This window comes from Mirounga angustirostris, unplaced genomic scaffold, assembly GCF_029215605.1.
Source record: "Mirounga angustirostris isolate CCGP_5_RB_7025 unplaced genomic scaffold, mMirAng1.0.hap1 SCAF_15, whole genome shotgun sequence".
NCBI classification, from domain to species: Eukaryota; Metazoa; Chordata; class Mammalia; order Carnivora; family Phocidae; genus Mirounga; species Mirounga angustirostris.
In genome coordinates, this window is record NW_026991723.1 from 84,123,659 (window position 1) to 84,146,560 (window position 22,902).

The window sequence follows — 22,902 nt, forward strand, 5'->3', positions numbered from 1 at the left end:
GGTCAGTCGGTTGGGTGGCTGCCTTCGGCTTGGGTTGTGATCCCGTGGTCCTGGGATCGAGCCCCGCATCGGGCTCCCTGCTCGGCAGGGGAGTCTGCTTCTCCCTCTCCCTCTGCCCTTCCCTCCACTTGTGCTCTCTCTCTCTCCCTCTCTCTCTCCAATAAATAAAATCTTTAAAAAAAAAAAAGAAATTAATGTACTTTTGACTCATTCTTCAGAGATGCAAAAAAGAAACTGAGGCTCGCTCTTTGCTCTGCGGATTCTGTTGCTTTCCCAGTGCTAACCCATTCAACAAGGAATGGTCTACCGGACCACACAGACCCAGAGGGTAAGTTTTTCCTGTATTTATGGGTTGAACCATGTGAAACTGCTCGTACACACCTGTGTAAGCTATGTAGCAATTCCATATGTTTCCATTAGTATATTTGTATTAGCACCAGGTAAGGGCACTTTGATTCCTGATGCTTCATTAAAGTGAGTGGCAGTGCAGCTTAATTCTGCTGATCCGTGGTTGAGCAGAACTGACATCCCAAAGGCTGAGGGATGGCATGCAGAGGAAATTCTCGACAATAACAGAATTCTCTCTCTCTCTCTCTTTTTTCTTTTTGTTTAGACAATGAAATTGTATGCTTCTTAAAAGTTCAAATAGCTGAAGCAATTAATTTACAAGATAAGAACTTAATGGCTCAGCTTCAAGAAACAATGCGTTGCGTGTGCCACTTTGATAACAGAACTTGCAGGAAACTGCTGGCCTCTATTGCCGAGGACTACAGGTATTTACCCCAGCCTCCTGCACCTGTCACCCGGCGTCAAGGATCTTCTTCCCTGTCTTGATTTCACAAGTGAATCTAGGCTTACTGCAACATGCTGGGCTGTGTTTATCTGGATGTAGATTTCCAAGGAACACATTTGGATATTTATCTGGAAATGTAGTTGTAAATGAGCAGCTCTCACTAACAGAGAAGTGCACTGTCCTTCAGCTTTGCACTGAAGCAGTGTTAGCAGAGGTGAGGCCAGGATAACTAGGATATCCTATCCTACTCCTTTTCTTGGGGGTGGCCAGAAAAACGACTTCCCTGCAACAGGGAAGCAGGTGTAGGCCTAAAAATTGCTGCCCTCCGTCTGCTGCCGCCCTTTGCTAACAGTTCAGGAGAAGAGCGTCAGGGAGAGTCTTGGGAGATGACCAGGCCCCCAGGCTTAGGGGATGGGCGCTCTAAGGATTGTTACAATTAGACTATAAGCAGATAATCGCTGATATGTTTAATGATCTAGTGGTATATTAACCTGTATTTTGTTGTTTTAGTCTTCTGTAGCAATCAGTTTCCTGTGAGGTGTGAGGTCTTACAGCATGGAGACCATGGGCCAATATAAAATAGATCAAGGATGCCTAGGGACTTAGTAACATGTAGTGAGTTAGGTAGCTAAGTGGTCAGCCCAGTAGGTGTTATTCTTCACCAACACGAGCTGGCAGCATGATTAGTCCTCAAGACAGTTGTCTGCAGCCTGACATGGTTAATTCATAAAACCAAAGGTAATATTTTTTTAAAAGAAAAATAAGGACTCTTCGTCTCCAAGAAAGTGTGCACTGTGTGTATATGATGTCCTGCAAAGTCTATTTCCTTTTAGGAAAAGGGCGCCCTATATTGCTTATCTCACTCGCTGTCGGCAAGGGCTGCAGACCACGCAGGCCCACCTGGAGAGGCTACTGCAGAGGGTGTTGCGGGACAAAGAGGTGGCCAATCGATACTTCACCACTGTCTGTGTGAGGTTGCTGCTTGAGAGCAAAGAAAAGAAGATCAGGGAGTTCATTCACGGTAACTAAAGACCTTTAGATTAAGCATCTCTTCAGCCATGTGTTAGTGGGGAGATTCAGAAATTTTTGTACCGCTGGTGTGAGTAGTTGCATGTCTAAGAGTAGGTGTTTTATGGATTCTTAATCATTAAACCTTGATGTCGAACCAGTAAATTTCATTTTTATCATGGATCGAATAGGTGTAGTTTATACAAAATTGGGAAAATTGGTTAAAGTTTTGGGTTCACAAAATTTTTCTCATACTTAAAAATAAAGCATATCATTAAAATTTTTTTAATTTTTATTTTTTAATATTTATTTTTAAAATTCCATTACGATTGATGTACAGTGTCATACCAGTTTTAGGTGTACAGTATAGTGATTCAATACATTAGTCAAAGTATGTCATTTTTATAACAAACCCCTTGCTCTTAAACTTTTGCATATTTCTTACCTTTCTCCCGATTTTAATGATTTGGCCACATACTCTCCTAAAATAAACCATACCCAGATACTTTTGGCTTTAAGTGCATAATTATGTCTGCATAGCTAGTTATTAAAATGATTTCTATAATTTCCTTTTTAAAATTATTCAGATAGTGTATTTAAAAAATTATTATTTTGCATTGGAGACTTTCAGCAACTCACAGCAGCTGATGATAAAACTGCTCAGGTAGAAGATTTTCTGCAGTTCCTTTATGGTGCGATGGCCCAGGATGTCATATGGCAGAATGCGAGTGAAGAGCAGCTTCAGGACGCTCAGCTGGCCATCGAACGGAGTGTGATGAATCGGATTTTCAAGCTTGCTTTCTACCCTAACCAGGATGGGGACATACTTCGTGACCAGTGAGCACTCCCATGTTTACTGCGCCCGGGTTGGCCACGTAGGGGTCCATCAGCCAGTCCCTTGTTTCACACCAGCTGTGCTGAGACTTAGTAGGTGACGGTGAAGGCAGCGCGTGTTACCGTTTTTCACCCGTCTGATTCCAAGATCAGAAAGAAGGATAACTGTCTGTTTTCAGGGCAGTGGGAATGAGGCCGGAGGGTGTCTCAGTTGCTGTGGCCTTTTTGGAGGGCACCGCTGCTCTTCTGAACCAGCTGTTCTCCCCTCCTTTCTCTTCCTTCGATCTTGACTGCAGCACTGCCTCCCTGACCTTTCCGGCTGGGTCCTGTCCCTGGCAGGGCTCTCCTGGGCCTGTGTACCTTTTGTTAGCACTTGCCCTCCTTGTGCTTTGACATTCCTCCGCCTGGTGCTACTGACATTTTGGGCCCGATAGTTTTTTGGTGTGGGAGGCTGCTGTGTGCCTTGTGGGATGTTTAGTGGCATCCCTGGTCTGTACAGTCTAGCTGCCGGTAGTGCCCCCTGCTGTGAGAACCGGAATGTCTCCGGGCACTGCCAAATGCCCCTCAGGGGGCAGAATCACCCCCTTCGTGATCACTGCTGTGTGTGGTCGTCTGGTGAGCGCCGCTCTCCTCCACTGGGTCATCGGCCCCACGAGAGCAGGAACATCGTGCTTTTTATTCACCACTCTCCCCCAGCATCAAGCACAGTGCTTGACTTCCATATGCTCATTATCTGTTTAGTAGGAATGAAAAGCTCTACGTTTGGGTATCAAAAAATATCTGGAAATGTATGGTGTGTGAGTTATGTCTCAATAAAGCTGATTTTAAAAAATAATCCTAAAAAAAAATGAATCCTGAAAAAAAAAAATACCTGGAGTGGTAACAGGGGTTATATTTTGAGTAATGAGAATAGGGATGATTTCATGTTTTCATGTTTCCTTTTTTGCATTTTCTTGAGCACTGCTTTCCAACCCTGTTTCTGCCCCGAGCATGCTGAGGTGGCTTCCGTGTCCCCAGCAGTAACACTGGCTTCCTGTGCCAGTGGCTGTCAAAGGGTCCATGTGGTAGGATCTCGGGGTGACTCATGAGTGGTTTATCAAGGATTCTTTCATGGAAATGCCAAGATCTTGCGTGTATGTTCAGTGAATGGGTTAGGATTGTTCCAGCCTGCCTCTCCCACTGGTTCATAACTCTCAGAGATCTACCCAGGCTTCTGTACTTAATTTGCCAAATGGGACCTCTTTTCTCTCCAGAGACCAGTTTTTGGCTTCCAGAATGGGATAAGGAGTTAGGGACATTCAAACTATTTACCTCAAAGAGTAGCTTTGAAGCAGATTATTCCTACCCACTCCTCCATGGCATTTCTGCAGGTGTTACAGAGTGGACAGTTAACATGGTGTTCTGGAAAGAACAGTAGAAACCAAGAAAGTTGGGTGTAGCCCTTGCTACTAATCCCTGTGTGACCTTAGGCAAATCCTTCACCTTTTTAAGCCTGATTATTTTCATCTATGAAATGAGAGAGAGTTTGAGTGTTCTCAAGAGCCCTTCTCTATCTAAACTTCTGTGATCTTTGGTTTCTGGCTTTTGATCCCTATACTTCCTCTGTGCTTTGTACTAATTAGTGTGTCCAGGTGGCTTCTGGGCTAGGGCTCCTCTCCTTTGTCCCTTGGAATGTGCTGTCCTCCGCTAGGAAGGAAGGACTTCCCTACTCTCCTTGTCTCCCCTCAGCTCACTTAGCATTTCTAAGCAGATCCTAAGTGTGAGACTTTTTTTGACAAGACAGAATACCTATAGCTAAGAGATACTCTCAACTGTAATTGTAATCTGTATCTCAAATTAAGTTTAAATGTTTTGAAAAAATCAATTATGACTCTTTGTGTACCTTATCTGGAATATGTATTTACATATGTGTTTTGGGGGGTTTGCAGGGTTCTTCATGAACATATTCAGAGATTGTCTAAAGTAGTGACTGCAAATCACAGAGCTCTTCAGATACCGGAGGTAATGCAAGTGTATATGGCATGGGCGGTACCCGTAGTTGCTCCGTGTTCCATGTGCATGGAGACAGAACATCATGAATTATAAAGCATGACTCGCATTAGCTGCAATTCCAACTGTAAAGTTCTCGAAGGCCCTGGGATTAAAAGTGCCTGGCATGGAGCAGCACCTCAGTGGGGAGATGAGGAGGAGGAGGCTGCACTGAGGGCCCTGAAGCCACCCCGCCTCCCGCCGCCGTGCTCCCCATGGAGGTGTTTTGTTTGTCTGTTTTAGAGAGAGACTGTGATGAAGGGGATCCGAGGGAGAGAGAGAATCTTAAGCAGGCTTTGGACGCAGGGCTGTGTCTCACAACCCTGAGATCATGACCTGAGCCGGAATCAAGAGTCGGTCACTTAACCAACCGAGCCACCCAGGCGCCCCCTCCATAGGTGTTTTTATTGTCCTGTTTCTGCAGAAAAGTCCCGTTTGAATAAGGAAGCTGGTGACACTCCACAGAGTGTGACTACTGTTATTCCAGGGGAGGAAATGAAATCCGAATGTGATGTCAAAATTACCTTTTAGTGTCATACAGTTTTACAAAATGATAGGAAAATTTCTGGTATTTGAGCTTTCTGGTTGTTTTATTAAAGTCCCCACTAATGAAATACTAGGATTAGCATGAGTTTTTAAATTATCTTTTGCCTTTTTGAATCTGTTCTTTCTAGAGCTACTGCAACAAATGTACGTATTTTTAAATTTTTTTCTTTCAGAAGTAGCTTGTTTGTGTTTTTAGAATCAGCTACTACATGTAGAGAAGTTCCATTCTAGCTACTTAAAGAGAAGTATTTGAAACTTTTTGAATTCTAGGTTGGGTGTTATTGTATGCCCTTTTCTCCATTAATGGATATCTGGGTTGCTTTATTCGAAAATGTAAAGCAAATTATTTAAAAGTTTAAAAATTAAGCTTCAGTCTTAGTGAGAGGGGAAGGAACAGCAACCTGGCTTTACTGAAGAAAGGAAAAGGCACCAAGCTTGCCCTTCTGCTTCCTGACACGGAGGTTGCTGTGGTTGCTGTGGTTAGATTCAAGATCTGTCTGTCTGTCTCTGGTCTCACTTAGGTTTATCTTCGGGAGGCCCCATGGCCATCTGCACAGTCGGAAATCAGGACAATAAGTGCTTACAAGACCCCCCGGGACAAAGTGCAGTGCATTTTGCGAATGTGCTCCACCATCATGAACCTCCTGAGCCTGGCCAATGAGGACTCCGTCCCCGGAGCAGATGACTTTGTCCCTGTTTTGGTATTTGTGTTGATAAAGGTGGGCCCCTCACTATTATTAATGAAGAGAGTTTATTTGGCATTTCTAAGCAGGGTGGTGCAGGTCTTCCCATGCTCCAGAGACCTCAGCTCTTCCCAGTCTCAAGCTCTGTGTTACCCAGAAAGAAAGTGTCTAATGTGAAGTTTGATTCTGTCCAGAAGTTACAGTTTTCAAAAGAAAGAATAGGAGGACCAGATTGCTAGCTGAACATTTCCAGCTGTTAAGTGCCTGAGGTTCTTGGTTGGGCTTGGTTGTAATTACTGAGTGAATGAATGAAGGAATGAATGAGGGCAAGTTCTTTTTGTTGTGCTTTTCCCATCTTCTTCCACATTGAATTCTTCATAATACTTGTCACATGAGCTATCAAATCTCCCAAATACCTCTCTTCTCTTTTAGCCTCTTATTTTGTAATTGTGCCATATTACTTATTTTATTTTTAAAGATTTTATTTATTTGACAGAGACAGAGATAGTGAGAGCAGGAGCACAAGCAGGGGGAGTGGGAGAGGGAGAAGCAGGCCTCCCGAGGAGCAGGGAGCCCGACGCGGGGCTCGATCCCAGGACCCCGGGATCATGACCTGAGCCGAAGGCAGACGCTTAACCGACTGAGCCACCCAGGCGCCTGTGCCATATTATTTTAAAACGTACTGACATCTCTCTCTCTTTTTTTAAGATTTATTTTATTTATTTGGGGGGGGTGGAGGGAGGGGCAGAGGGAGAGGATCTCAAGCAGTCTCTGCACTGAGCACAGAGCCTGACATGGGGCTCGATCTCACAACCCTGAGACCATGACCTGAGCCAAAATCAAGAGTTGGACACTCAACTGATAGAGCCGCCCAGGCCCCCGTATTTGTGGTATTTCTGCAGTCTGAACTCTCAGCTCAGTCAGCGACCCATAGGATCAGTGTGCGGTCAGCCTTCGTAACTCCTGCTGCTGGCCTCACTCTCCTCTCTCGCACATGTGGTGTGACTAGTTCCTGTGCAGGGTCCGTTTGAACGTGTTCTGAGGCTCAGGCCTTAGCTTCTCCCAACCACTTAAAACACCTGTGTCCGTCCTTTCCCCATGAAGAAAGCCAAAAAGCAGGAGATGTTCTGTGTTACCTCTGGCAGCAGAGGGCATGTTCTCTTTTTAGTTTTTTTCTTTCTCAGCTGATTCTGCCCGGACTTCTAACTCACTTGGCGTATAGCATTTATTTCCTTATCTAATATTTTGGAATCCTGGGATGTTGAGGAGGTCTGCTGGGATGAGTTCAGCCTCCTTAGGGACCAGCAAGCTTCAGTGACTTACAAGGATGGAAAGCTCTAGATAGTTCAGCTGGCCCTAGAACCCGAGTTGCCTTTCCAGTATACTGTTGTTGCTCGTAGTGGCTAGGGTTTATAAATCACTTCCAGAGAAGAATTTGGGGATTATTTTCAAAAAGGACTGGTCGCTCTTCCACAGAAAAACATTTGAAGATGTTCACTTAGATGATTTTTGCAGAGCTCTACATCTGAGTATTTGACTCTCTTATTTTTCGCTTCTCTAGGCAAATCCGCCCTGCTTGCTGTCCACTGTCCAGTATATCAGTAGCTTTTATGCCAGCTGTCTGTCTGGGGAGGAATCCTATTGGTGGATGCAGTTCACAGCAGCAGTGGAGTTCATTAAAACTATCGACGACCGAAAGTGACCAAGACCAAGGCCCCCCAAGGCCGCAGACTGTTAGGCGGGCAAACAGATCTCTTAGAAAATGTACCAGCTACTTGGAAGGCTGAAGATTGTTTTTGTATAATATTGTACAGCATTCAGACATTTTAAAACAGATCTTTACTAAACAGATTAATGAGCTAACAAGCAGGTTCTCTTTTCTTTGGGCTCTTTTCCTTTCTGTTGCGTATTTGGTTATTTTCTTGTCCCAAGTAGAGAATTAGTACTGCAAAAAGGGACCACATTTTTCAGGTATTTTGAAATATTAAAAAACAGAACAAAATCTAGAAAATTCCTAGATCTCCATTCATGGATACCCATTCTTTCCTTTTATTTAAAAAAATAAAAAGAACAGTACACCTCTTTTTAGATGCTGTCTAATCTTACAGGCATCTAATGGAAGGAGAATTCCAGCTGCACTGAGAATTAGAACGGTGGTGACATCAGTGGCATTATCTATAGATACACTCACCTCGATTGAAAAGCTAAGGAGGAAATGTAAATATAATATATATTTATATTTGATGTAATATGGACATCTTCAGATTCTAATAAACAAGGAATATTGCTGATAGTAGGTTGTGACGTACCCTCTTGTGAAATGGTTTCCTGGACAAGGTTTAAGCTGAGCTTCAAAGCAACAAGTACACAGAAATATTAATTAAAGTGGAAAACAGTTTCTTGAACTTTCTAGGTGTGGAGTTTGATGCACAAGGCTGCCTTTGATGAGGGGTATAACAATCACTTAGACATTCCTCACCACAGACGTCTTCGAGCCTGCAGGAGGAAGGAGGTAGACCCTTTAATCGCCATGCATTGCGTACAAAGGAACGATAGACACCTGATACGTTACTGTGGTTCTTCTTATCTGAAATACTGAACACAGTGTAGAAACCCCAAACAGAACTCCTTTCAAACCTTCGATTGTAATATATTTTTGATGATTATTCACATTGAATGACAGACCAGGAATTCAGTGAATGTCATTTTTTTTAAAAACTAATTTGTATTGTCTGCTCTAGTGATACAAGTTTTACTAGTGATAAACTATTTTAATCAACCATATTATTCTTATGGAAAAAAGTCTATTTTGGCAGGTTTCTGTGCCTTTATTTCCCTCTTCTGAACAAAAGTCTATGTTTCAGTATTTTGGTTTGATTGTATATTGGTAATCAGGAGTGGGTTTTGGTGTCTGAGAAATTGGCCAAGGAGGCACACCAAAGCTTCAAGCACAAGTCTCGTACCTAAGTCACGACTGACTGGTTTCACTTTGTATGTTTCCTAAACATGGTGAGCTGCTTTTATAACACACCCGGCCCCATACTTTGAGTCCCTTGTTGCAGGCAGCATTTCTAGGCGTTTTTAAGGGAACTGTGACAAACAACCTTGAGCAGATGAATACAGAGGCTGTCTTCTCTCCAAGACCTCTGTGTTTAATTGTGCCTAAAGAGGCCGGATTTTCTTTATGCCTCCACCTCTTCTCATTCATTTATTTTAAAATACCAAAATGACAAGTTGCATAGGAGTGTGGGATGTGGTTTCTGCCTTTTAGGGAGAGATCAGAATTAAACTAGTACTACAAAATGTCCTTTGGGATGTTAGGTCAAGCAGTCTGTGTAGAGTCCTGCGCTTCAGGGGCTGTAACTGTCAAACTTGCCTGCATATTAGATTGTCCAATCCTATCCTAAACACTTTATGAGAAGAACAGTCTGACACGATTTCTAAGACCCGAGGGGGAGTCCATTTACTTCAGCATTTGATTCAATAAATGTTAAGTCAGTAGAAGACTCGGAATAGTTGGAATGCATTATTATAGGATTTCATAGAGATTTTTTTTCTCCAAATGGTTCTCCATCTCTGCTGTGTTATCACTGTGGAAATAAATGCGAAGCTGTGGACGTGGCACAGGGCTCTTTCCTGGGGAGGAGAAGGTGGTGAGTTGGGGGATTTCGGGCTGCGCTGGAGGCAGGAGGTAAGGGCCGAGCAGCGCTAGAGCCAGTGGTGAGGGTAGAAGCCCACAGACCTGGCACCAGACGACGCCGGAGACAGGCAGGGGCGTGGGTCTCGTCTCAGGTGCGGCAGCGCAGCCCCGCTGTTTAAGGAGCAGCGAAGTTTCCCGCTGGAAACCCGGTTAGGAGCATGGACAAACCAGCATTCCCCATTGCCGGTTTCATGTGGCATCATGACTCGTTACGGTGCCAATCTCCGAATTGAGGAATTGGTAACGCATGGCCGTGGTAGGGCGTGAGACAGCCAGTGATTGGATTTCGCTCCTTCAGGAAGGAGGAACGGTTGTTCCTCGGTTCTTACCACACTTCCTCCCAGTACCTGTTTTGTATGAAGGATTAGTGCAAAAGTGTAAAATCACCCACAGGAGACATTCAGTAGCCATTGATTATGACATGGAATTTGCAACGATAATGTTAAATGGAGAGAGAGTGGCTCAGTTCACTGAAATCTTACGCAGTTAACTTCTCAAATGAGAAATGAGTTTGTGTTTTGTGTTAATATTCTGCTTCTGGAGATGGTTAGGTAATAGGAATACAGATTGAAGATTGTGTTTCCTTTTGAAATTGTTTTTTTTTAAAACCTGGTTAACGTTTTGTTTGCTTTCTCCACTTTAGTTCACATCTCAGCCACAGTAATTGCTTTCTTCTGATTTTTCTTTTAAAAACCTGCTGATGAAAGCCTTTTTTAAATGCAGATATTAAATCGCTGTAGTAAGAGAATTAGGCTTTGTGAGGGATTGAGAATAGACGTGTTGCATGGTTTTTCTTTTCCTGTTGTGTCCTGGAAGCCTTTGTTTAACACGGACTTTCAGTATACGTGTTGCTGAGGTGCATGAGCAAGAGAACAGAAACCGGGCCCAGACAGTGGCCAGGCTGTGCTGAGACCGTGTAGCCGACTGCGCGTGCCCATCCAGCACCTCTGTCGCGTTGCCTGCCATGGGGATTCCAGTTTGGGCCAAGTAAAGGTCAACTACATAATTAAAATGGGGGAGACTAAATTTAAAGATTCCTCTCTCTGATGTGATTGGGTGTGGAAAGGGGAAGTTGGACCACACTTGCTCAAAATTATTAGTGGATTACGTAGAAGTGATAGAAATATAGTGGGGTTAGCTTCCTCCATGTGTGTCTTAGACTTTCTCTTCCTGCCTCTCCATTCCTGCTTTATTTGTTTAAGGAAAAGTCTGTATTTGCTGTCTTTTTAGTTCTTTTAAGTCTAGTGGATTTACTCTGTATGCAATTGCCATCATTGGGGCAGGGGGATCAGAAACAATCTTGTTGAAGCTCAAAGAATTTTTAGTAGGTTAACAGTGATGAGACATTTGAGATATTTTGAATGCCAAAATGCTTGAGAACTTTGCCAGATTAATACTTAATGTATTTTAGAATGTAGGTTACCCAAGAAGTGGGATGACCAGGAATCGCTTTATTCCTCCTGAGAACACTCGGAGAAAGGAAAACATAGTTTGCTTAGTGTCATGGTTGGTGTGGAGTCACCGTGGAGCTGGTGTGTCCCACAGGCCTGCACTCAGCAAAGGTTAAGTTCAAGAGGGAGGAAGTCCTCTCTACCGGGTTCGTGGCAGATAGTATGGGCAGCAGCCACACGCCGTAAGAATTCACCTCTGCTGAGCTGATACTCTGTCTTGTTTACCGTATTCTTGTGCTTCACCTGTATTAAAAAGCGTTGTACTGCCTCTCCTCTTGAAACTGATTAAACCTTCTATAAGCCTCAGCTAATGAGCTTGCACAATCTTGTATATGTACAGGAAGCTCCTCCTGTCTTCTAATGTGATGACTGATGTATGGTATCGTTCTGTAAAGCTGATTAAAAAGGGAGAGCAGTTGAATTCACTGGATTTTATGTTTCCATCATCTATTTTATACGCAGAAGCAGTTCTGAAAGTTTCTTTGACTTCAAATATTACTAATTTCTGCATGAATTCACACTTGTCTTTTTCTCCTGAACGTCTAAGGATATTTGTTAAGTGTGGTCCAGGAAGGAATGAGCATGAACTCGTGGTTGCTAAGGCGATGGTGAACATTGACTGGTTTCACAGTTTGTTTCTGACCCTTGTATTTGGTAGCTACTCATCAGCCTTAGTTCTGCGAACAGAAGTCCCCATCACGGTATTCACTGAAGCCTTTATTAATCTTTTCAGCTGAGGGGAGGTGCTATCAGACAAGGAGTCCTTGTCACAAGCTCACTCTGCAGGCTTCCCTCACTGGTGGAAGGGTGCTTTCCCTATATTGATTGCACTTCATTTAGAAGGAGACATTAAAAATTTGATTAGGGCTCCATTTTCATTCAGTCTGTTCAATATTAAAATCAATGCTATCACTTGCCTAAAACTGAAAATAGAATTCAACTTTTCTTGCCAACTTGGCATTACCTATGTGCTTGGACTCCTGTTATATTTTACCCACTCAACCCCGGTCTCCCAGTAAGTGGCTCCGTAGCCTTTGCCGAAGGATGCTGAGCTGTGTCACTGTTGAGCTAGGCTTCCCTGTAGTGCTGCCTGTAAGATGTGTCACGATCCTGAGAAGTGAGATCATTTCTCAGAAGCGCTTCTTGGCTATAAATGTGTCCTCTGCCTAGAGATGTAAGGATTCATTAAAGAGCTTTTGCTTCAGTCATTTCATTCCAGAAGAATCCTTTTCCATCTTCTTGGGGTACCAAAATGCAGTACATAGACTTCAAAAAAAAAAAAAAATTGACCAAAGAGACCAGAAAAATCTCTGGCTGTGGGGATCCTGAAAACATCTTCCACATGTGGGAATAGCTCTCAGTTCCAAGTCATTGAACCTGTTGTAGATGCTGAACATGAAAACCACAGTAGACTTATTTCTGTTAACTAGGAATTCAGCATATTGCTGGCCGAAACCATTAAATTTTATGTTCCTGTGAAAAGAGTATCTGATGTGATTTTTTTTAAAGTCATCTCTATGCCGGACGGGCTTGACCTCACGACTCTGGGATCAAGAGTTGCATGCTCCACCGACTGAGCCAGCCAGGCACCCCTTTTGATGTGATTTTTTAAAAGAGGACATTTTCACCTCAGCTTTCCTTACCCCTCTTAATTGACAGAAGTTTTGTAACCAGGGCTGTTGATTCATATATGTAGCCGCTGATGTTTCTTAGTCATTCCTGGGGAATTCAGTCGGGATCTGTCCTGACTCTGACCAAATGAATTATAATCTCCAGGAGTGGGACCCAAAATTGTGCCCTAGGGAGTTCTGTAAACCATTGTTTTCCAAACTTCCCTCTTGAGAATCACCTGGTACTCTTGTTTGTAAATACGAATTTATTGAGGATGGAACCAGGCATCTTTACATCCTTTACATCCTGGCTCTAGGCTATCTGGGCTTGAGAGTCAGGAGAAGACCAAAGATTAAATTTTAAAAAAGGAAACGTAGAAGCCACCTTTCAAAGACCTGTATTACAGGTACTTGATCAGTGTTTCAGACATGAGTCTGAAAAAGTTGGCAGCTTGGTTCTCGGAAGATCTCTGAATCATGTGCCTTTACCAGGGCAAGTGGTCAGGACCCCATCATGAGATAGGTGGAAGAAAAACACCCAGTCACAGCATTTTCTCCAGCAACAGAGGAGATGTGGCAATGAGGGAATAGTGAAGCATGCAAGGGGGTGATGTCAGTCAAAAGACGACATGGCACAGTATATCGTTATTCCAGGCAGGTCTCAGAGATGGGGCCTGTGGGCATATGAAGAAGGGTCTGGAATTTATAGGGAAGGGGAAGCAGACTATGGTGAACTCACAGATATAAACAATGGAAGGTGACCAGCAACCACAGTCCTAGCTGGTAACATTTTATTTCTGAGTGACCAAAGGCATGGGATGGACGATTCTTTTTTTTTTTTTTTAAAGATTTTATTTATTCATTTGAGACACAGAGATAGAGAGAGCATGAGCAGGGAGAGAGGCAGAGGGAGAGGGAGAAGCAGGCTCCTCGCTGAGCCAGGAGCCCAGTGTGGGGCTTGATCCCAGGACCCTGGGATCATGACCTGAGCTGAAGGCAGATGGTTAATTACTGAGCTACCCAGGCGCCCCTGGACGATTCTTTTTTTTTTTTTTTTTAATTTATTATTTGACAGAGAGCACAAATAGGCAGAGCGGCAGGCAGAGGGAAAGGGAGAAGCAGGCTCTCCGCTGAGCAGGGAGCCTGATGCGGGGCTCGATCCCAGGACCCTGGGATCATGACCTGAGCCGAAGGCAGCCGCTTAACCGACTGAGCCACCCAGGCACCCCCCCCGGACGATTCTTATTTGGCCGTCATGTGGTAGTCTTATTTCCAAATCATATACAGTCTTTATAATTTTTAATAATTAAAAGTATCTTCTATAAAAACAAAAGTAAGTCTTCCAGGTGACAGGGAAGTTTGAGAAGCGCCCAGAGAGCATTTCACAAAGCATGAACCAGTGGCCCATCTGCACCACCCACCTGGGGATGTCCGTAAGCTTGTGATTGCACCCCATAGCCCCTGAATCAGAATTTCTGGGGGAGGGCCCAGCAATCTGCATTCCTAGCAAGCTCCCCATCTGACTCTGATGCTCGCTAAAATTTGGGATCCACTGCAAAAGGTGTTCAATTCCTGAAGGCTTGGCTCCAAGTCCTGCAAGGGTAACAGGTGTGAGGAAGGCAGGCTCTTTTAAAGGAGAACTTTTGCCAGACAGCCAGTCCAATTTATCCTCTAAGGATGGCTCTTTTTATTTGCTTAAGCCCAAGTGTTTTCTTTATAACCCGTGTGGTTATGTAAAAACTCTCTTCCCCAAACCTCAAATGGCTAAACATCCCCAGAGGATCTCAGTGTTCAAGTTTTGCTATGAAAAGATATTTATCTAATCCTCCTGTTTTCTTCGCTTTCAACGTGTCTCTTCCATTTCTGTTGTGTTTTGTTTTCCCTTCGGAACTGGTGTCCCCGTGTGAGATGACAGCATTGGTTCCAGCAGCCCCTGGCTTCTGACTTAGCTTCTTCCAAAAAGCAGCCTGGGCCTGGCCCTGCTGACAGCGAGAGAACCTTTGCTTCCCTCATCCCCTATTTTGGTTCCCCTCCATCACTTTGTGGATTCCAAGTCCTGGATTTATTTTCCTCCCTCCTGCTCACCTCACTTCTTGATCACCAACAACCCCGTGTTCCCTCTTTTGTGGTCACGCTAGTGACAGGGGCCGCGCTGGGGGAGCTAGTGGGGAGTGAGTCTGAGGAAGGGGAAGGAGGCAAGTGGGTAGGAACGGGCCAGACGACACAAAGGGAAGGCGATAAGGGCCTCCTTCCAGCACCTCCCCCACCGCAAGGCTGGACCACACCCACCAGCCCCAAGAGGGTTTTTTCCCCCTCCCTGGAAGACTCCTGCCACCTCCCTAAAAGCCACGGTGTGGAGTGGTGTCTGGTCGTAGTACCTGGTGCGGGAGCCTGAAGATGGTTCCCATCTTAGCTTTGCCTCTAACCAGACCTGAGGCAGGTGACCCCTTCCTGAATTGGGCTCTATTACCTCAATGACTCTTCCAGTCTCTGGTTTGGTCACATGTATATTACGATTATATATATAAAATCTTGAAATAGTTCTCCTGTGCTGTCATCTAACTGAGGGCTGGAGCTAAAGCGCAGGACACTGTGGAGGTCACGGAAAGGGGCCAGCCCTGGCTAGGCCCCTAGGCATTCCAGGCACGGTCAGCCGAGGAGCACAGAAACCACTCGAAGGGAACCCAGTTTTAACTGAAAGGCTCCATTGTGAACCTACATCTGTTGTGCTGTGATCGTGAATACTAACCATAGTGGAACAGTTTCTGCAGCTTAAAACCTTCCGGATTTGGATACTTGAGTCGGTTCGTGCCCTGCGGTCCTGCCTCTGGGGTTCTTCTTCGCTGCCCCCATCTCTGTATCGCCCAGACCTCCTGAGCGGCTTCTCCGGAGTGTGCCTCCACCCCCACGGCCGCTTTTCCCCAGCTCTGTTCTCACAACCGCCTCCCTCTCGCCCTTTCTCCTAGGTACCCTTAGAATTGATCAAGTCTGATCAGATTCCTCTTCTGCCTAAAATCTTCTTTCTTCTATTTTGGTTCCGACCTACTTTTCAGCCTTATGCTTCTGTCCTTCTCCAGCTCCCACCGGGGCCTCAAAACGCTTACCTCTGCCCCCAACTGTCATCCTTCGCCTGCCTGTAAGCCTCTGTCTGCCCTTACTGAGCCCTCCGGTTTCAACGCCTCTCCCTACCAATCCAGCTTCAAAGGGAGGACGGCAGACCCCCCCCAGGAGCCCCCATCCTTCCCTCTGTCCCCAGTGAGGCCTCATCCCCTGTACACTTCTCTGCAAAGCACTGATCGCCCCGGAACCCATGCTCTCCAGGGACTGTCCCACCCCAAATGGCAGGTGTCCCCAAATGTCTGCAGATGGGGGTGGAAGAGAGGACAGACCATAGTAGCTCCTTGGCAGGGAGATTTCACTATTTTTTCTTCCCAAATTCAGCCCCTGTAGGACAGGGGCTCTCCCTCCCCTACCTTCACATCCTCTGGGAAGGCACCTTGCCCCAAAGCCCTTGGCCTCCACCTCTGTAGCCCCAGCTGGTGGAGGAACTGATAAGGAGCCTTGTACACAGCAAAGTGTGGGCACGGTCATACCAAGTCCCGTCTGCAAGGAACTTAGACTGTATGCTCAGCCTCCGGGCCAGGGTCAAGGTCTGCGGGCCCTGCGGGCTCAGGCCGGGGATCCAGGATCCCTGGGTTCTCCAGCTGCAGCTGGTCCTCAGGTCTGGAGACACCAGGGCATCTGGCTGGCCCTCAATGTCTCCAGCTGCGCACCCCTGGCTGGGCACGGGGTCCCCGGGTTCCAGGCTGCAGCCTGTCCACCACTGGGGTGGTTCACTTGGGGCTGCCCCAGGGGCGCCAGGGCGGGGGTCATGCCCTTCCTCCCACTTCTTCCCTATTCCAGATCCAGGTGCCAGGTGGCTGCCACGCAAAGAATTGGTATGGGCCCTGCTGGGCCACGTGGAGCTGAACCACCAGGGAGATGGAGTCACCAGGAAGAGGGAGCCTGGGGATGCCCTGAGGGGCAGAGGATATGCCACAGTGTTGCCTCTCAGGTGTGTGCCCCCCACACCTTACCAAGCACAGGATGGGGATGGAGGATGTCAGGTACCCTGCTGAGCGCCAGGCCCAGTGGCAGCCCACTCACACCCAAGTTCGGTTGTCCGTTTGCACCACCCTCTCCTGACCCTTGCTCCCCAGGCACTCTTTAATCCTACTCTGTGTAGTGGGGATTATCATACCTATTTATTAATTTGGGGTGGGAGCTACAAACCAGTGTTCTCTGGGACAACAGTGTCCCAGCCTGCAGGAAGTCTGGGATTTGAACTCACCGCAGCATGCCCGTCTTTGCTGGCTCTTCTGAGGCTTCCCCGGGGCAGGGGCCATGTGAGAAGGGCTGGGACTTGCGGTTTCCTGGGTTGCTGTTGGGCTGGCCGGTTTCCTCCCAGGCCCCTGCTTTGCTGTTCCTTGGGTGACATCTTGTGGCCAAGGACAGGTACACACCATTGGCTGAAAAGGCTTCCTGGTGAAGGCCCGGTCAGGCCCTTCTGGAGGAGGGGTCAGGATGGCCAGGAGAGTGGGTAGGTTCCTGGACACGGGAAACACCAACCAGTGCCCCAACTCTTTACTGGGACAGCTCTAGACAGACGCCGGGACTCATGCATGCCCCCTCCCACTCGACACACACGTACACCACGTTCCTCCTTGCCCACCCTATGTTATAGCAAACAATAACCATTTTTCTCAATATACAAAGTTTTTTTTTTCCTTTTTTTATTTATTTTTTTTAATGCTCTTTTTTTTTTTTAAGATTTTATTTATTTATTTATTAGAGAGCGAGCGAGAGAGAAACAGCATGAGAGAGGAGAGGGTCAGAGGGAGAAGCAGGCTCCCCGCTGAGCCGGGAGCCCGATGTGGGACTCGATCCCAGGACCCTGGGATCATGACCTGAGCCGAAGGCAGTCGCTTAACCAACTGAGCCACCCAGGCGCCCCTTTTTTCCTTTTTTTAAAAGTAGTCTGTACACCTGGCGTGGGGCTCAAACTCACAGCCCCGAGATCAAGAGTCGCATGCTCCACCAAGTGAGCCAGCCAGGCGCCCCTAGGAAGTGTTTCTATAGCAACCTAATGGCAAGGTCATCCCCATTTCATAGATGAGCCAGCAGCCCTGAGTCACATAGCCAGTGAGGAACCAGGTCAGGACTTGAGCCCAGCTCTGACAGGCTCCTGGGCTAGATGACCTCGCTGGACAGTCTAGTTCTCAAACTGTGGGGACCCTCAGGCCCCATCCTTCACGAAGGTGCCACCAAGGGTGTGCATATTATTAGTCACAATAATGCCTCGAGTTCTAGGACCATTTTCATGTGCCAGGCACAGAGCTGAGTGCTTTATACACGTTATTTCACAGAAGCTGGGTAGTATAATGAGCCCCATTTTACAGATGAGGAAGCTGAGGCTCGGAGTGGTGAGGTGGTTTGTATAAAGCCACGTAGAAAATAAATGGCTGAACTAGGATCTGATCCAGGCCTAGAGGATTCCCAAGTCCTTGTTTTTAGCTACTGAGGGGTCCTGTCTGCCCCTCTGCAAAATATCAGCCCAGCAGGATTGGGGGTGGGGGCCCCTCCCAGGGGGTGGAAGCAGAAGGAGTTTTGCCAACTGTAGAGGATGGTACCCATGATAGTTCTTTATTATCCTAATCCTGCTGTGCACTTCTCCTGTGCCTGTGATCCTCTCCAGGGCAGGGCTGGACACAGGTGGCCTCCCTAGTACCCAGCATGAAGCCTGGCACCCAGCGCACACCAGCAGATCGGGCTGAATAGGATTCTCTGGAGCACGGAAAGCCGACCTCCCCGCTTCCCCACACACAGCTAGGTCCACTCCCCAGTGTCAAGGCCACGGCAAGGACAGAGGGAGCGTCTCCACCTCCCCATTCTCCTTGTTCAGAAGAAGGGGTGACCTTCGCCTCCTCCTTTGTTGTAACAGGCTGGCACCTGGATTCCCATGCAGGGCCTGGGGTCGGGGGAGAGGGCCTGGTTGCTGGGGACCCCTCGCGGACCCCTGAGAAAGCAGCAGGGCAGGCGGAATATAAATGCGGCCGTGAACGCAGAGGAACAGATGAGAGAGAGCCTCCAGGTGACTGGGTGGAGAGGACCCACCAGGGCGGCCGCCTCCTCTCTGAGCACAGATTGAGCCCATGATGAAGATGAATGGAAACCCCTTTGCTGGAAAATGTGGAGGCAATCAAGAACGCTACCTGGGCCGAGGGGCCCTCCCACCAGCTCTGAGCCGGGAAATGTTAGGATTTGGAATTTCAGCAGCGGCCACGTGGTTAGCACGGAAATCAGGCAAAACTCGTGACAAGCAGCCCCAATTACAGGATAAATGATACAGGCCGCCCGTTAGCTTGGCAGGAGTTAGTGGACTCAAACAGCGGCGGCGGGCGGGGACCGGGGCAGCCCCCGCAAACAGATGACAGCTCGCTCCAAAGAAAGGCAGCCCGGGTTGGTGACAACCGCTGGCCCCTGCCTCGGGCCCCTCGGTGAGGCGGTGTTAATGACCAGAAGCTTTTCGAGCCAGTGGCTGTGGGAATTTTAAAGGTGGGAGAGTGTTTTGCGGGTTATCTAGTGTTTGCTGATGAAAACAAACCAAACTTGTCGCTTCCAAATCCCACACTGGGAGGCAGGACTGATGAGGACACTGTGTCTTCATTTTCCAGGCCGAAAAATCCCAATTTTTCTCAATATGTCCACCGCAGAGGAATATGTGATCATTCGGTCGCACGCATGGTGGACCAGGAGGAAAGGTTCGCGGAGCGAATTAATATTGTTGACGAGATTGCAGGGGGCATGTTTAACTCACTTCAGGTGCTCTAGAAGATTCGCACAATGGATAAGCTAATTACAAATCATGCCTATTTATTCATTAAAAAGGACCTGGGGGAAATTCAAAGAGGCAACACTGTCTTAACATCATTCAATTTGCCGTCTGTGATTAAACGGAACACAGCTGTAAGACTCCAGAAATGTTGCCTAATACCCGCCTTCTCCCTGGTTGCGACTTACCTCTTCTCTGGGGCCCTTTTCCACCCTCCAGCCGGGTCTTGTTCTTCTTCTGCCCTTTGGACGCTCACGGGCTACTTGGGACTTTGGGCAAGTCCCTGCACCAGCCCGCGTCTCAGTTTCCTCATCTGTGAAGTGGGTTCATGACCCTCTGGCTGTCAGGGTTCCTGAGGAATAAGGAGGTGACGGATGTTCAGGGGCTGTTCCAGAGCTCAGACCGTAGCTCTGTGGGAAGGGCCTTCTCTGCCCTCCCATTCTGCCTCAGTACACCGGGCTGCTTGCCCGCCCAGTGCTGGATGGAACGGGCCTGACGCCTCCCAACCATGACCCCGGGAGTCCAGCTGTCCTTCTGGGGCACAGTGACCACCAACTGTCTCAATTTGCCCAGGACCGAGGGGTTTCCCGGGATGTGGGATTTTCAGGACTCAAACCGAGACAGTTCCAGGCAAACCCGGACAGTTAGTCACTCTGTGCTCAGAGCCCCACAAAACTCTCCTTATCTACGTGGCCTAAAATAAGTGAAAAATAGAGCTAGCTTTATCTTCAGTCCATTATCCAAATGTCTGGGAAGCCCTAAGGTTATTTATTATCACCAATAAATTATAAGAACCAAACAGCCAACGTTTGCTTAGCATTTTCCAATTCACGAAGTGCTTTTAACTTACGGGATGAGTGTTTTGGGGCTTCCTTTCCATGTACTCAGCACCCACTCGCTGAATCCCCAGAGCGGATGTGGGAAATAGGAGTCCAGGGGCTGTGGCAGGTTCTTGTCCCTGGTCCTCTGTGAGGCCACAGACCCTCGGATTCTGCAACTCGGCTCAGTGCACTGTTTCTGTCCCTCTGTCTGCCTTGTTCAGAGGCTTCCGTATCTTAGAAAGGGTCCCTAGCCACAGAGTAAAAGATTAGCTTGAACCGAATGAGATCACCCTCTTTGTGGATCCCAGTCAAACATGGGCAGTTTCGTATGGTTCAACCTAATACAGTAGTGGTGATGTTCAGGCCACGATGCAGCTTGAGACACTCACTTCATTTCTCTGAGCCTCAGTTTCTCACCTGAGGAATGGGGATATTAATAGTTTCCATGTCCCAGGGTTGCTGTTGGAATTAAACGAGATCGTCCGTGGATGGCATTTCAGTAACGCCATGCGTGACACAGAGTAGGTGCTTTCTGAATGAGGGTTCTTATTTTTGGCTTGTACCCGACTGTGGCCTTCATCTTTCTGAGTTGCCTGTGGTCAGCCGACAAACGGCGGAATGAAGGAGCGAGAGTAAATGCGCGCATGTTTCCCAAATGACCTTGAACTCACATAGGCTGCTTCCCCCTCTGCCAACCAAAGGGCTCTTCCTCTGCCCCCCCTTCCCTTGGAAGCCTCTCGGTAAAACACCCCATTTCCCATGGCTCCCCTCGGGGGGCCTGATGGGTTGTGAGACATTTTTCCATCCCCCCTATGGTTTCTAAAACATACAAATCATTCTGGCTGCACTTCTGTGTTTCATTACTAGGGATGCACATTTGAAAACAGAGGGTGAGGTTTAAAAGCAACATGCAATTTTTATTACATATATCTCCAAATCTGCCATTAGGCCCGTCCCCGTGGTGTTATTGACCTTGATTCTTTCTCATTTGCATCCTGCATTTTTCATCCTTTGGAATATGGTGTTTTGGGACTTCTCCATCATTAAGTGGATTTACAGCAATTTCCCTGTGTGTTTTCTCCAAGGGATTCTGTTATGAGATGCACATTAAATCTCCATTAATACCTCATTATCCGACTGATAAGATTACCATGATAATGAGGCAGAAATTCTAATTGTTTCACTTCTTATTGTGCCTTCCATTTAATCCTTTACTCTACCTGGAAGTTGGTCATGAGCTGGAGAGCACCAGGCTGAAAAAGACTTTCCAAACAGAGGACCAGAGGCCGGGGTTGTTGTGATCAATAGTGACTGGGGGAGAGAAAGGAGGTGGGATAGTGTTTAAATTAATTACATTTCCTGGGCAAAAAGTTTGGGGGAGGAAAGCTATCTGAGGTGGACCTAGTTGGCTTATGGAGCTCCTCGGCTCCTGTCCCAAACACACACACACACACACACACACACACACACGCATGCATGCACACACACGTGTCCACGTGCACATATGTGCATGTGTATGGATGCATGGGCACGTATTCTCACACACACATAACCACTCACACATGTGCACATAAGACACGTATCTGAACTCCAGGTTCAAGAGAGCCTAGCCTCTTGACTTCATGCTGTTTTCCCACTGGCCCGGACCCTCTTCTAGACCTTTCCTAGCTCTGAAGCTCTCCGTGAACCTGCCTTCCAGATTGGTGAACTCATTTGACAAAGAGTGAGAGGCACTGAGCCAGAAGACATTGGGGGGCAGGAAGGGAGGGTTAGAGACAGCGGGAGAAGGGGTCTCTCCCAGGCAGAGCCTGCGCAGGACTGTCTAGGAGGGCTTCTCCCACTGGGGCATCTCCACAGCCCCCCTGCCCCCGCCTCCCTCCTGTGTCCCGAGTGTGCTCATCTGCTTCAGGTCAGCTCCCACATCTGTTGGGGAGGGAAGTCCCCTGAGACTGTCCTGGTGAGGCTGGCTCCCAGCTGCACATCCCCAGGAAACTCCCCTGAGTGGGGTTGCTTGGACTTTCGAAGACATGGGCTCTTCTTGGCCCTTATCCTGCCCTTGTGCTTGGATCGCCGACTCCCACCCCCACAGAAGCCCTCCCTTGAGGCAGAAAGAGCATTTCCAAAGATGTTGCAGAGATTTGGAAGTAGCTAGCGGGATGGTGGCTGCCGGGGTGGATGGTCTGTGGCCGGAGAAGTGGCATGTTGGTGGGCCCGGAGGCGTCGGGAGGCCTGGCCAGGCCAGGAGGTCAGGGAGGGCAGGAAGGGCAGCACGGCTGCAGGGGCTGGGGGGGCTCACACGTTGTAGACACACGCACAACAACACGGTCTTTCCTGTTATCTGAGGTTTAATGGCAGACTGGTGCTAATTTTCCCGTGGCCTGCTGTGTTTCCCAGGGCTGCCGTCAGAAAATACCACAAACAACAGAAATTAATTTTCTCACAGTTCTGGAGGCCAGAGGTCTGAAATCAAGGGGTCAGCAAGGCCGTGCTCCCTCTGAGACTCCTGTAGAGCCCTTCCCGCCTCAGCCTCTGCAGGTGGTGACAGTCCTGGGTTTCT

General features: G+C 47.4%; 1 protein-coding gene and 1 pseudogene across 5 annotated transcripts in view; both read left to right on the forward strand.

Moving 5' to 3' along the window:
- Positions 1 to 12,525, forward strand: part of GAPVD1 (GTPase activating protein and VPS9 domains 1) — an 81,350-nt gene extending 68,825 nt beyond the window's left edge. For 4 of the 5 annotated variants that reach the window (XM_064578917.1, XM_064578919.1, XM_064578918.1 and 1 more), the window contains 7 exons: positions 219 to 328; positions 614 to 773; positions 1,627 to 1,814; positions 2,425 to 2,638; positions 4,564 to 4,636; positions 5,731 to 5,928; positions 7,454 to 12,525. In XM_064578917.1, the coding sequence (XP_064434987.1) occupies positions 219 to 328; positions 614 to 773; positions 1,627 to 1,814; positions 2,425 to 2,638; positions 4,564 to 4,636; positions 5,731 to 5,928; positions 7,454 to 7,594 (1,084 nt within the window). In that variant the 3' untranslated portion in view covers positions 7,595 to 12,525. Of the gene's footprint in view, positions 1 to 218; positions 329 to 613; positions 774 to 1,626; positions 1,815 to 2,424; positions 2,639 to 4,563; positions 4,637 to 5,730; positions 5,929 to 7,453 lie in introns of those variants that run through there. The other variant, XM_064578921.1, reaches the window with a different exon arrangement.
- Positions 9,794 to 21,698, forward strand: LOC123849261 (single-stranded DNA-binding protein, mitochondrial-like; annotated as a pseudogene).
- The last annotated feature ends 1,204 nt before the right edge of the window (positions 21,699 to 22,902 follow it).